Source organism: Miniopterus natalensis, chromosome 19 (genome assembly GCF_054644295.1).
Source record: "Miniopterus natalensis isolate mMinNat1 chromosome 19, mMinNat1.hap1, whole genome shotgun sequence".
Lineage (NCBI taxonomy): Eukaryota > Metazoa > Chordata > Mammalia > Chiroptera > Miniopteridae > Miniopterus > Miniopterus natalensis.
The window spans coordinates 5,588,785-5,604,010 of record NC_142099.1 but is presented as its reverse complement, the minus strand read 5'-3'; the positions used below and the strand labels follow the sequence as shown (position 1 = coordinate 5,604,010).

The 15,226-nt window shown below is 40.1% G+C and overlaps 1 protein-coding gene across 1 annotated transcript; it reads left to right on the top strand.

Moving 5' to 3' along the window:
• Positions 1-1,849: 1,849 nt before the first annotated feature.
• On the top strand, positions 1,850-13,718 carry SLC16A4 (solute carrier family 16 member 4). Its single transcript, XM_087828152.1, has 7 exons — positions 1,850-1,889; positions 2,591-2,734; positions 2,903-3,064; positions 4,367-4,885; positions 6,576-6,787; positions 7,805-7,898; positions 13,564-13,718. Exons 1-7 carry the CDS (start codon positions 1,865-1,867, stop codon positions 13,716-13,718), a joined length of 1,311 nt encoding a protein of 436 aa, XP_087684278.1. The 5' UTR covers positions 1,850-1,864.
• The last annotated feature ends 1,508 nt before the right edge of the window (positions 13,719-15,226 follow it).

The window sequence follows — 15,226 nt, the reverse complement described above, 5'->3', positions numbered from 1 at the left end:
AGATCTTGATTGTTTGGCAAGTAGGGGTTAAGAGAACAAGGAAGCAGGCTCTGACTTGGCTGAATGAGTAGATGGTACCAATCAAGAGAGAAAGGAAAAGGGAAAGTGGACATGGGATAAAGGAAAGATTTTCGCTTTGGATGAGTTAAGAGATATGGTAGACAGTTATGCAAATGAGTTGGAAACTCTTGGGAAAGCCTAACGGTTACACAAAATAAAATCGTAGTTAATAGTTTGAATATGAAATGCTACTTAATGGTCCCTGAATTAAATTATGATGGTTTGACTTAATGACTTTTCAACTTTTCAATGGTGCAAAAGTGGTAATAAATTACATGAGATATTCAGTGCTTTATAATAAAATCGTCTGTTAGATGATTTTGCCCAACCGTAGGCTATTGTAAGTGTTCTGAGCACCTTTAAGGTAGGCTACGCTATGATATTCAGTAGGGTAGGCGTATTAAATGCATTTTCAGCTAAGGGTATTTTCAATTTATGATGGGTTTATCGGGATGTAACCCAGCATAAGTTAAGGAATATCTGTATTAAGTACTTTACCAGAACTTTCTCGATCTTCAGTCCTGTCTGCTGACACTGACTTCATCTCCACTTTACAAAAGAGGAAGTTTAACTTCTGTGAAGTAACTTGCCCAAAGTCACACCCCTACTAGGAAGCAGCGCCAGGATTCAGGCCATGGAGGCTGGCTGTGCAGACTGGTACTGTAACTGCTATACCATAAATATGTGGGTGGCAACCAAAACCGTGAGCGTGAACATCTGTGGGTAGATATAAAATAAGGCAAGATGAATACAGAGACATGGGAAGATTTTTACTAGGCCGACAAAGTGAAATCCGTGATAGGGAACTCGGCGGCTGTGATTCTTAAGCAACCCATGGAAAGGCTGAAAGCAGGGAAAGTGGCCTTGACCAAAGCCAAGGCCACTGAAGAAAAGAAAGGGGAAGCTAGGAAGCCCCTGGACACTGAGTGCAGAATCTGCCTAGGTAGCCTTCCTTCCAGTTCCTCCCTCCTGACTCCTGCTCTTCACTACCCCAGGCTAGTGAGAATTCCAGGAAACAAATGCTTACAGTCCACAGAAAGAAAACCTGACCTCAAAGGAGCGCCCCCTAGTGGAGGGGAGGAGGTGGTGCAGGTGAGGAGGATTAGGAGGGGAAAAAGGCTGGGCACACAACCCAACCCGGTGGCCTGGCTTAACCCTGTCCTGGCACCATTAACAGTGCTCCCTTTGCTCTCAAAAGTGATTCAATTTGGATAAATTATATGGTCACCCTATTTATATACCAAGTGAGGAAGGGTATTCAGCTCAAGAGCAGAGTTCAAGCAAAGCTAATTTAGGCCAACACGCTTCTCTCACAAAGCTAACTGAACTTGGCTGTTTAACAGATGCTGCTGTCACAGAACAGTACTTGGTCCAGAGTCAGTCTATCTGGGTTCAAATCTCAGCTCCAGCACCACCATCCTGAGCAACTCTTAATCTCTCTAAACCTCAATTTCCCGATCTCTAGTACAATTGTGACACACCAATTCCACAGCCTTGTGATGATCCAAGGGGACACTTCCATGTAAAGTGTTTAGAGAAGCTTAGGGGATGCCCACCCCTTAAAACACGAAATGTATGAGGAACTGCCAAACTGGTAAATGCTGGTGAGCTGGGGAATTGGAACCTCGAGCAGCTGAAACCTCCTCCGTAATGGCCACTCACCACCTGACTTAGACTCTGGTCTGCTTTGATTTAGGTCAACGTGGTTGTGTTGGGGATGACCAGGACTTCAGCAATCTTCTTTGTGGTTTTTCAAAAAGAATTTGAAGGTACTGCAGAGCAAACTACTTGGATTGGTTCCATCATGTCATCGGTTGGCTTTTCTGCAGGTACGGAAGCCAGCGATAGGTTTGCTGTCCAGGGAGAAGGACCACAGAGGGCAATTCCAAAAACATGCATGAAGTCCTGCTAAACTCAGGCTTTTATTAATATATACAGCTGAGAAAATGAAAGACCTGCAGTGTTTAGCCTCCACCTGACTTGGTACATTGGAAATATTAGAGTTCAAACAAAGAAAGTTAAGGAATCCAATTATTTAGTTCCAAGATTGACTTTTTCATGCCATGTTTCTTTCCAGTGCCTTAACCTAGGTTCGGTGAGCCAGCCTGTCAACTGGGAAGTCAGACCACGGAGTTCTGGTCTGGTATCTAAGCATACTGAAAACAAGTGGGGAACCAATTCCTCCACCTTTAGTTCTACTGCGGCTATAGTGTGGTGCAGAGTAACAAGCAAACCTGTTCTAGTCAGAGGCTACCAGACGCAATCTCGTTTGTGGAGGATTTGCAATGCATTTTCAATAAGCTTCCCCTCCAAACCTGCTTATTTACAATCCTTTCCTTAAAAAACAAAAACAAAAAACCCTCTTTTTCCAAAATGGTAAGAAACCCAATCCAAACACTTTTCTGAAGGACACACAATATTCCAAGCGAAGTCCTCCTGTTTTCCTTCAGCTGCTCATTTAGACTGCATGTCAGGATACAGGATGCCGGAGCACACTCACAGAGTACTAGCTTTTTTTTCTTTCCCCAAGGTCCCCTGGTTGCCATCGTGTGTGAAATATACGGAGAGAAAACTGCCTCCATTCTTGGGGCTGTTCTTATTTCTGGTGGATATCTGATCAGCTGCCAGGCTACAAGCATTCCCTTTCTTTGTGTGACTATGGGACTTTTACCTGGTAAGTCAACTGTAAAAAGGCTATAAAAAGGGAACTCGGAACCTTCCCTTTTCCTGTCCATGGGCCCAAAAGGCCTAGTTTCATGATCTTGAGTCCAGGAGAGTATCTGGTCTGGTATAAGGGACTTCATGTAAGTGATTCCAAGCTCTATTATGTTTTTCTTTTTAGGTCTGGGCTCCTCTTTCTTGTACCAAGGAGCAATAACAGCAATTAGCAAATATTTCAAAAAACGATTAGCTCTTTCTACGGCTATTGCCCGGTCAGGGATGGGACTGACATTTCTCTTGACACTTTTTACAAAAGTCCTGATAGATCTATATGACTGGAAAGGTGAGTCATTCTAAGTTTCTGACCTATCACCTCTATAAGATTTGAAGTTCAGCTTTCTCCCTTTGATGACTGGAAGTGATGTTTGGAGCCAGAGTGGAAATGACTGGTAAAGAAAACATGCTCCTCCTCCCTGGAGAATACACAGCAGAAGAGATCTTGAGCTACTGCAGGCTATGCCAGCCACACCAGCAGCTCCCACCCAGTTCAGCACCAGGGTCCTGTCTGAGGGCAGAGGGGACTCTGTGGGCTGAAACTCACTGCAGAGACAGCGATACTCCTTGGGAGACAAGGACACCCCGCTCTTCCCCTTCCACCACCAGAGCACTCTTTTCAAATTTTCCCTTTAAGAAAAAAAAAGTCTGCATTAAAATAATGCCTTCTTCATCAGACTCACTAAAACAGAACCAAAAACAGGAAAGAAAAAAAGGGTAATAAAGGATTACATTCCTTAATACTTAATCTTTTATATACTATCAGCTCCAAATTTTCACAAATGAATGAAAATCATTCACTCCACAATCTTCTTTGTGCCTTAGATAAAATACCTGGATTAAATAATCTTGCATTACTGGAAAAATACGATATGCACACATGTATGTATATGTCTGTTTCTAGAGAAATAGACAAATTCATAGAGCAGTTTTGCAGCAGTCTCATGGTGAAGAGGACCTGCTGACAAATCCATGACAGATGGCAGAACCTGCAGCCAGTCTGTCTCTAGAAGCACCACACACACATCACAGCTTTGGGCAGGCCTCACGGAAATCCAGAACTACTCAGCTTCGAAGGCAAAACTGGCACCTGTCTTCTTTCAAGGAAATTAAAATGCTCTGAGATAAAGGCTGTCCCTTATCCCACAGCCGTCTCCAAGTGGCTCCCACTGTCAAATTCTTTATTTACTATACCTAAATTTATACCCACTTCAGAATATTTACAATCTCTCTTTAAGTCACAGTGCAATTTTCTAACTTTTCAAATATCTCCCCCGCCCCCTCTTCCAAGACAACCCTTATTCTTTTTCCCTTTAGCACAAACAACACTCCCTCCTCCTTCATACAATCTATTGGTGCAGCTTTCTGGTGCTCTATCTACAAAGGGCACTGTTTGTACAGGATACAGCAGTGTGTGCAGCTAACAAGTTATCAGATTTAAATACTTTCCGTTAAAATCAAGAGACAAAATAATATCTCAAGGAATGATCACACTATGAATATTTAGCACCAGAGCTCCTCTGAGCCTAAGAACAGAGAGTACTGTGAAATGAGAAAGGTAATTTTTAACAACTTCTCAATTTCTATTTAGGTGCCCTTATATTATTGGGAGCCATCACACTGAATTTGGTGCCTTCGAGTATGCTCTTGAGACCCATCTACATCACAAGCGAGAACAATTCTGATAGGAAAGATAAAGGTAGCAGAATGTCTCCAAGTGATCCAGAGGCAGAGTGCGGGCCAGACACGTCACACTGCAATGAGACACAGGAGTCTCCCTTCAGGGACAGTACTATGCAGAAGGCTGGACAAGCTGGTACAAGTTTAATAGACTCCCAATACCAAAATGAAGAGGTCAACAACAGGCTAAGCAGGAAGAGACTGTTCCTAATAACTAATGAAGAAAGTTTCAAGCAAAAGGCTACTTTGTGGAGCTGTAAACAAAATCTTTGTGATGTTTCTCTTTTAAAGGATCCTTTCTTCTGCATATTTACCTGGTCTTTTCTCTTCAGTCACTTGGCATATGTGATCCCTACCTTGCACCTGGTAGCCAGAGCCAAAACACTGGGGATTGACATGATGGACGCCTCCTACCTCATTTCTGTAGCTGGTAAGAAAGCCAACTGCAACCTCACATTCAAACAAAAACAGAAAGGTTTTGTTAGTTTTTCATAGGTGTCTGGTCAGACACTAAATATCTGTTGGAAAATAATGCATTCTTAAAAGTTGGTGCTTAGTGGCAACCGCCACTTGAGGAAGCAAAAAAAATTCCAGGTAGACAGTACAGTGCAGTGGTTGAAAGGTTTGGTTCTGGAGCTAGACTTCCCAGGTTCAAGTTTTTGCTCTGTATTTCCAAGCTATGTGACCTTGGGCAAGTAAAGTTACAAGCCTTCTCTGTGCCTCAATTTCATCTGTGATATAGGGATAATAGTATCTACTCTATTAAGGTTATTAGGACTAAACAAGTAATGTATAAGAGGTTTAGGATAGTGCCTGGCTGATTTTAAGCATGAAATAATCTTCCACTAATATTTGAACTCATAGTAAGATATAAATATGCCTGTGGAGGCTAGTCACAAATGGGTTGGCTAATATTTAAATAAATCAGAATGTAAGTTAAAAAATAAAAACAAGCACTTTAATTGAATATAAAAATGTATGGAAACAGGATGCTTTATCCAGAACAGACAGATTCTCTCACCTAACAAAAGAGGAAGTTTAAGGAAATGAGAAGGGATGAAATGGAACTGGTTTGCTCTAGTTATCTGGAAATTCTCAAGAGCTCACATTGACTTTCCTCTCGATAATTTCTTGCAAGACTATTTACCACGCCCTTACAAAACTGACTACACTCCATTTCCAATTGCAAAGGTCCCCTGCTTTAGTCAAACAAAGCATACACACACACAAGATACATAGCTAAAGGGACTTTTTCACTAAAATGTCTGGTAGTATCAATTTAGATCAGATTAGGGTTATACAATGAAACAAAAGAATGTAACATAAAGACTCAGTACATATCCTAGGAAATAACTGTGAAAATACAGAAATGGCAGTATTCTGTATTTTTATTTCCTTTTTGTGTGTGTATGGAGCAATTTATGTTTGAACCATAGGAACAATTTAAAATATAAAACCACCACAGCTCATGCTACTCTTGGTGAAAATCTCTTGGTACTTAACTATTACATTAGCTTATAACAGGATGAAGATAAGAATGTTGATCTTGAAATTGTGGTTCTTACATTTTGTTCAAGTTACATCATAGCTCCAATGTTCAAAAGATGATCTCCCATTTCCATATTTCCTACGTATTTTCAAATTAAGCATAATAACCTTTGAAGGAAGACTTAATTATTAAAACCTCATATGCAATTATAAAAAAAGAGTCCCAACATCTCTTCTTTTTCTTTAACATAAGACTTTATTATTTATACTCCAGTCATCCACCCCGTGGCTTCCCCAGGACACCGGCCGCTGGAGGGCTTACTATTCTCTAAGAACTTGCACCTCCTCACCCGCAGGTCCTCTTTGCAGTCTTCCCGAGCCTGGGGTCCTCTATAACCAGGGATTCCCAGCTTGATGATACGAACTTTCTGGTAATTGATTAGATGTGTTTGGAATACTTAAGTAAATGATGTAATCTATTGACACACAGATGAAACCATTTTTTCTCATATGTCCTAGCCTCAGGATGAAATCATATTACTTGTGAACAGATGCCTTAGGCATTTACATTTGTCAAAGGGGCTGGGAAAACAGAATTAGGATTTCATAAGACCTTTTCAAAATTGTTCCAGGTATCACTGAGGGAGTCAGTCTGATTCTCTCTGGATGGGTTGCTGATCAAAACTGGACCAAAAAGTATCATTACCACAAGTCTTACCTCATGCTCTGCGGCATCATTAACCTGCTTGCTCCATTAGCCACCACATTCTCACTACTTATGGCCTATACCGTCTTCTTTGCCATTTTCTCTGGTGGTTACCTGGCACTGATGGTTCCTGTACTGGTGAGTAGACACGCTCATTAACATTGTTAAACATCTAGCAAAAGCAAGGATTAATAATAATCTCGCCCACAGAGAATACATATTTTATATTAATTTTATAATTAAAAATCATCATATCCAAGACCTCAGAAACCCTGCAGCTATACCCTGGTCCAGTTATTCATCTTACCTTGGGGGTTGGAATGATGAGAGGCCTGTCCACAGGGAACAGGAAAGAAATGAAAACAAATGAGGAACCAGGATTCCATTTCGCTGATCAGTTTCCCAGGTTAGGCTTCTGTTTACTCCTTCCCTTCAGCTCCAGAAGCTTCCTTGGCTCCTTCTAAGACACAATATTGAGGAGTTCCTGAGAGAAAAGGAGCCTTCCTGACCAGTGTGGCTTCCCTCTCGTTGAGAAAAGTTCTGTGTATTTCATTCAATAGGGATCAAGTTTTAAAAAAACTCTTCTCCATTTTTACCCCAATTCAGTTAAAGTCCTGGACCCAAGTGGAGCTGAAATATAAACTTCTGGGTCCTCCTCAGCACTAGATCCCAATGGGCTGGAACACAGCCCCTGGGAAAGTTCTGGCCTCACAGAGATATTAGCCTCAGTGCTGCCGGAGATCACATGAAACTCAGGCAAATGCCACACTTTCTAAAGTTGAAATCAACTCCTCGCAATGTCTGATTTCTTACAAACCAATGGTCAGTACTCAGCCTCAGGAGGATTCAACAATACCACTGTCAGCTAGACTGTAAATACTATTTTCCAAAAGAGAAGACCAAAAAAAGTACCCCTGAACCACCGAAAAGACTAAAAAAAGAAACAAAAAACCAATGGTCCTAATAGAGGGGAAATACTACGTGCCTAGTGAAATTACTGGTCCCTAGTTGCCTCAGCTCTTTCACAAGTCAGGGCAAAAGGCCACTGAAATCACCCCAGAAGTTAACGGTTCAGTTTGAGATGTCCCTTGGTAGGCGTAGGTCTTCACAGAATCTCACCCCAATGTGGCTAACACTGACTTCTAATCCCTGCAGGTTGATCTGTCGACAAGTTGTATAATACATAGGTTTATGGGACTTGCCAGTTTCTTTGCTGGGATAGCTGTCCTTTCTGGACCACCGATAGCAGGTAACAGCTTAGCCACATTCTGAACAAGTGGAAGAAAATGCTGACCCATGATTAACAGGAACATGTAATGACACTATCAGGTTAGAAGAAACTGATGGTATCTACGCTGTTCCTCTACCGACCCTCACACTCCATCCCGTCCAGGCAAATCTGAGGGCTAATTTAACAGATGTGCATTAAGCAGGTTCTTAATCTTCTTGGCCATCTTAGAGCAGGGATTGTATGTATCTCTACTTGTCTGGGAAGACAATCCAGTTTTATCAGAATTTCAAAGACCAATGATGTTTAAAAGAAAAAGAATCATTTTTATCTAAACAGGAGTCAGTTTTGTAGAACTTGAAACTACAAGCCTGACCCCTTTGCTCTTCAGGGCTTCTCAACATCTCTGATTATCAAAGAGGGAGGGAGGCCCTTCTCTTTCTGTCTGTACCAAAGGTGGGAGGATGCTGGCTCTAAAGGCCAGAATCTCTGTGGAGAGGGTATGTGGGGCCACTGGTGAACACTAAGTTCTGATCATGTAAGTTGGCTTTAAGACTGAAGTGCATTGTTTTTCACTCACTTTTTACCTAACTGGACATCTAATCCAAGACTATTAAAAGACTAAGTACTCACACAGATATACTTCTAGGGGACAGACTTAAACTTTAGTACTTTCTGTACTATAGATCTAAAATATTTGAATGTAGAAATTACTACAAAATTTCCAGTCACCCACAAAAAGGAACTGAACCTAAACCTTACTTTTGCCTCCTTTAGTCCTGAAGTGACACAGAAAAAGGATCTGATCTTGCCCACTATCACTTTTTGAAAACTAAGTTATGTAGTATTAGGTTTGTACCTCTATAAACTTGAGACTTAGAAAAGGCAAATATCAAAAGAAAATGTAAAACAGTCTAATAACAAAGATTATTACTGGAAGGAAAAAAATGCACCACTGAAATTTAGCTTAGGTGTACTTGTTTTAAAGGAAAAATTGGTACAAATATACAACCAAATCCTTATTTGCATGTATGAACACACATCTTCCCATGTTGTCTGACAGCCTACACTTCATACCTGGAGAGGAGGCTGGAATTTAAGAGTCAAGCCAGAACTGTTCTGTAAGGACTGGTAAAAGGAGACCAAACACCAGAGACGCCTGGCAGCACTACCTTATGACCAGTGCCCAGGTCAGTGAAATTCAGCAAACAGCCCAACTACAGTTTGCTGATGCATTTTTTTCAATCTTTATCTGTCTTCATTGGCTGTCCAATGATGCTCTGGAATGTGCCGCCTATTAGGCCAGAAGTATAGGGAGGTAACAAATTCCAATGCACAGAGGATCTTACTCAAACGAGAAAGGCAAGGAACAGAATTACATGTTTAGCGGTTGTATGTTCTGTTTTGGGAATATATCTTAAAATAAAATATTCAAAGAAGTCAATAGATGAGAAAACAAGGCAAGTTCTGTGAGGACCATTACCTGAAAAGGAAAAGCTGTCGATGTGTGTGGGTCTTGATCTTTTTATTTATCTTCTAATGAAAAGGACAGACTATAACAGAGCAGATTAGAACACAGTGCATCACTTCATCATGAAACTTTTATTTTATACACACATACCTATGTATTTTAAGTATATGTGATGTAAAGTAAATTTCTTACTGTCAGTGAGTGGAAAAAAAAATTTATAAGCCTTTTATTACCCAAAGTCCACGATACCCTAGCTCTGTATGTGAGGAGAAAGGAAGCTCATGATACAATTTCTACCTGCAAATTCTGACTATATTACTTAGGCAACTATAAATTTTATAAGTTCTAAAACAAAAGTCAAAGGAAATGTTAAGGCTGCTGCTAAAAGCTTATGTATAGATTTCTGAGTCTGAGTGCAGTGTCTTAAACAAGGTGACAATTCTGTCGAAGTCAGTGACATGTGCCCTCTGCAGCAGGGCCTCTCACTGACTGCACCGCTGCACTGCACACTTGGGGGAAGAGAACTTGAGGAAAGTCTCTGCCTCTGGAACGCACTCTTCTGTGAAATGACAGGGGATGTGACAAAGGCCGTTAGATTTGTTCCTAGATTCTGACTCCAGCAGCAACTACCAAAGAAACACCAGAAATGCTGATTTATGGATTCACTCAGTTCTCAACAGGACTGGGCAGTTCCATTACTGTCTTTAGCTTCAAATAAATCAACAGGCATACTGGTTACAAAATATTAAATTCTCAACCAAACTTAGATCTTCAAAACTGTATGAGATTCTCATTTTTTTACTTACCTGTTAGATCTGTTATTACCAAATTGCAAAAGTTGAAATTCATGCCTGGCTGGCATGGCTCAGCGGTTGAGCATCAACCTATGATTCAGGAGATCAAGGATCGATTCCCGGTCAGGACACATGCCTGGGTTGCTGGATTGATCACCCTATAGAGGGCGTGCAGGAGGCAGCTGATCAATGACTCTCATCATTGATGTTTTTATCTCTCTCGCTCTCTCCCTCTCCCTTCCTCTCTCTGAAATCAATAAAGATGTATGTGGTTGTTTTTTTTAAAGTTGAAATTCCTATAAAAGATTACAGGCATTTTAAATTAGGAATCTAGCAAATAGTAAAACTTTCCACAGTAATCCTCAAACACTAGTTAATAATGGTAACACTGGTTACCTGAACAATATTTTTCTCCTTCCTGTGTGGAAATGAAAAAGAAAAACAAATTAGTCCTATATAGCACATTTTAATAAAACAAAGAAAGGGCGGAAAAGCACAGAAAACCCATAGGAATCATAATTGAATTTCTTAAATTACATTTTCTTCTTTAAAAAATGTAGAGTATATGGGCAAGAAAATTATTTATATACCTTTTAAAACCATGATTATAATATAGTAGCAACAAAATTCTTTATCAAATCTTTGCTGAAACTCACTGGCAGGGGCTGCAATGGACAGAAGTTTAAAATTACTCCCCACCAACACACACCTCCTGCACAAGCCACCACCCTAACCTCTGCGTCCCACAGCCTGCCCTTACTATTCTTTCCAATACTTAGTGACGAATTCATAGTTAATAATATGGCCTGCTTCAGACTAGGTCAGTTTTAGGGCTGTTCTGACCTAGGGTAATCAGTAGACCTAAGTGTAAGCCAAATGTCATCACTTATCCAAACCCAACGCTGTTTTTTGCTGGAAGCTGCCATCCAGATCTACATGCTGGCAGCAAGATGGAAGCCTTGGAAGCTTGTGGGAAAATAAAAAGTAGTGCTATTTTAAAACATTATTATATTTCTAGTAGATCCCCATTAACAAAAGTAAACCTGCAGAAAGCAATATAAATACAAAAACAGTTCCTTGGGCATAAAATCAAATATATAATCAGATTCTCCAACATATAAGTCAAATTATTCCATTAAATTTTGCAGGGAAATACATGGAAACAGTTCTAAAATATGCTAAGTGATCCTCTACCCTGGCAAGAAAATATATTAAATATATTTTAATCTTTAATGTTTCCAAAGCAACATTCTGACTTTAAATGTGTGTATGTGGGTGAAATGAAAGGCTTATAAGCAGTTTTCTCTTAAATGGTTTTAGGCCCTCTGGGATTTCTTAAAAACAACAATAAACCATTTTCACTATTTTTAGCTGTGCTCTCCTGACCTTTTTTAAAAAAAAAATATCTTTACTGATTTTAGAGAGAGGAAGGGAGAGGGAGAGAGAGAAACATCAATGAAGAGAGAGTCATTGATTGGCTGCCTCCTGCACGCCCCCTGCTGGGGATCAAGCCCACAACCCAGGCACAAGCCCTGACCGGGAATTGAACCATGATTTCCTGGATCCTAGGTTGATGCTCAGCTGCTGAGCGACGCCGGCCAGGCTCTCCTGACCTTTTAGCAGCACTATTTACCTCCATAATCCAAGAATTTCTAGTCTTTTCCTATAGTATTATTTCTAATACTGCTATCTCATAATTTGCAGCCTATGTATATACTGGTAAATTTGCAGCGCTGGTGGGACTAAGGCAAGAATGACAAGGGATAGCTGGCTGTCGTTGCTCAGCAGTTGACCACTGACCTATGGTCCAGGAGATCGTGGTTCGATTATCAGTCAGGGCATATGCCTGGGTTGCAAGCTCGATCCCCAGCAGGGGGCATGCAGGCGGCAGCTGATCAATGACTCTCATCACTGATGTTTCCATCTCTCTCTCTCTGAAATCAATAAAGATATATTTTTTAAAATGACAAGGGATAAAAGAGAGTGCTGCTGCTTTCCACACTCCCTCCTTTCTAGAAATTTCTAGAGGCGTTGAGAGACTGGTCACCTATTTCTCAGGTACATAAAGTTCAATCACAACATAAAACAAGGACTTGTCCTAGTCAGTTTCACTCCACTCTTGCTTAACTCCAAGGAACATTTGAGGTCCCTCATCAAACAAGGAGTCAAAAAGTAAACAGCAACTTAAAGTTAGCTGAATTTAAGAGGCTGTAAGACATTCCATTCATTCATTATATTAACAGGAAGCATAAAGCTAATGAAACAACAACTAAAAATATTTCAAAGTCTGTATCAAAGCCAAATAAGAGAACAAAGAAGACAGAATATATCTTTACACTTCCAGTGAGAAATCATGTTCCAAGATATAAACAAAAATCAAAGACACAATGTAAGCTCCATGACGGCAGACATTTCCGTCTATTTTGTTCATGCGTATATCCTCAGTACGAACTGTGTCAACATTTTTTGAATAAATGATCAGAATAACAGCTTTAGCTTTCTAAGTTTTGGGGGTATTTTAAATATAAAAGCCATAATGTAAACTTGCATCTGCAAACGTAATATGCATACAATCTCTAGAAAGGGAATGTCAAGTGTGGTCAGTGGACTCCCCAGAAAGTCCTGAGAACTTTTTAGGGAGTTTGTGAAGTCAAAACTATTTTCATAGCAACACTGAGACATTATTTTAGCCTTTTTCACAGGGTTGACTTTTGCAACAGTGTTTAAATACTGGTACCTTGCACAAATATTCTTTGCCACCACAGTTTTAAAAAAAGCATTTCACTTAAGTTCTAGTATGTGCCACTAGCCAAATGATTGTGATGACTCCTCCCCATTCTTGCTTTGAAAGAGCACTTCAAGGGGAATTACAGTCATCATTTAACTCACGTGACCAAATAGTCAGTTCCTTTTCATATGCTCTCCTGGAGCCTTGAACCTTCCCTTCGTAGCCCGTATCACTGTGCAACTGATGCGGTTAACACCTGACCCCACTAAACCATACAAGCCTGTGAGGGCAGGGACCATGTCTGTTTGGGTTCATCATTGTACCCTCAACCCCTGGCACGCTGCTGGGGACACAGTATATACTCAAACGTTTGTAAGAATGGTGGCCTTCTAATAAGGTTCATCATAAAATGAAATGGCAGGTGTCCCTAATTTTCTCTAACTTCCATTCTAAGACTGGAGATGTGTTCTGGGTCCACAAAGACTTTTTCATCACAGGTTGAGTCCCTAACTCAGGTAGAACTAATGTTAAGTAACTCTGTAAGTAGAAAATAAGACAGGTACGGAGCTGGACTTTCTAATGGGTCACCACACAGACTGGCAAGTTCATGAGACTCCTTCCTTTCAGGACAGTTCACAGTGGAGAAAGACTAGGGAAGGCGCTTGGCTAACAGATGCCATTCCTTCCTTGCAGGCTGGTTATACGATTACACCCAGACGTACGATGGCTCCTTCTACTTCTCTGGCATATGCTATCTCCTTTCTTCAGTTTCCCTTTTCTTTGTACCACTGGCTGAGCGATGGAAAAGCAGAGTGACCAGAAGGAGAGACGACTGCAATCAAGTGTGAGCTTAACAAAAGAAAAGCTAAACTAGTAAGTCATTGGAAACAAAAGAAAACCTACAGGAATAAGTCACTTGAAACAAAAGCTCAGAAGTTTCCTCACTTGTAAAATAAGAAGGCAAACCAAATAGTTTTTAAGGTTCCCCTTTCCTTTGGCATTCTGAAGAATGTCTAACTGGTGGTAAGGAAGGGGGAATAGAAACTGAAATTATGCCATTTGTTAGTATTTAGGTTATAATTTTAATTAGTTAAAGCAGCTACCTTAGGTATTAAATGAAAATCAGAATGTACTGTAATAAACTCTCAATTGTGCATGGTAATTCAGTCAATAAAATATGTGATGACAGAAAAGCATTTTCCTTACTTTAAGGAAGTATTATATATATATATATATATATATATATATATATATATATATATATATATATATCTCACCACTGGTTGACCAGAACTCTGGAATCTGAAAGAATATTAAAATCTTGTTTAGTGGCTACGATGTTATATACCCCCAAAAAGTTCAGCTTTGCTTACTGATTAGAAGTTTTCTTTGCATTATTTTGTTTCTTAAATTTTCTATAGTAAATGTGTATTGCTATGTAATAAAAAATAAATAAAAATTGCTCAAAAAATACCATTTATTTCAAGATCATTTGAATAGTATTCCTGCCCAACATTACTTTTCAAACATTATTTTTCACTACATCTAATCAGCTAAAAATATTCAAGCTAAATATCTATGAAAGTTGAATAGGTGGCTTTTAACGGGAGATATCCTTAAACTAAAAGATGTTTCTTACATATGGAAATATTATGTTAACCAAGTAATAATGTAACTTAGACTACGAAATTACATGTCAATAGAGAGCCCTTCATTACTCGATTTAAGAAGGGAAAAGCACCAGCGTTCTCTGTCACACCGACCTCATTCGGCACCCCCCTCCGAATGCTCCTTTAAACTGCTAGTGCTGTCATCATCACATCCTCCCATTCGCTTCTGCTTTAAAATAGCTGTTAATTCCCTAGAGAAAAGTCTTAAACTGAAAGCCTGGTGTTCGCTCCAAAATGCCCCACGCTCCCACTCCCTGTGGATGCCTTTGCGCAGGGTCAGCTACTCTCTTGCCTCCCGCCCCCTCCCCCACCCCAGGCAGTCTCACTTATCCAGCCCAATCTGACTCACTCAAAGGCCACCTCCTCTGGAAAACTCTCCCTGGCATTAAGGCGGTCTCTTGGGGGAACCCATCTAACTTTTAACAGAGTGCTATGTGAGCTTACATGTCAACCATCTCCATCAGTCTGCGAGATCAGCCAGATGGGTGATGTTTTACTCATCTTGGCACTCCCCAAGGGCCAGCATAAACTCTGGACCACATTAATCTGGGTTCGAATGAGTTATCTTAAAAATAGTAGTTGGTCCAAAAAAAAAAAAAGTAGTTAGTCCTATTTGAATTATATAGGGTTTACATTTAAATGTAAATGTCTAACATTCTTTTTACATTTTAGATGAACAATAATAT

Coding starts and splice junctions, on each gene's coding strand:
- SLC16A4 (XM_087828152.1), top strand. CDS start 1,865: ATGTCATCGGTTGGCTTTTCTGCAG. Junction 1,890..2,590: donor ATCGGTTGGCTTTTCTGCAG/GTACGGAAGCCA, acceptor TCTTTCCCCAAG/GTCCCCTGGTTGCCATCGTG. Junction 4,886..6,575: donor CTACCTCATTTCTGTAGCTG/GTAAGAAAGCCA, acceptor AAATTGTTCCAG/GTATCACTGAGGGAGTCAGT.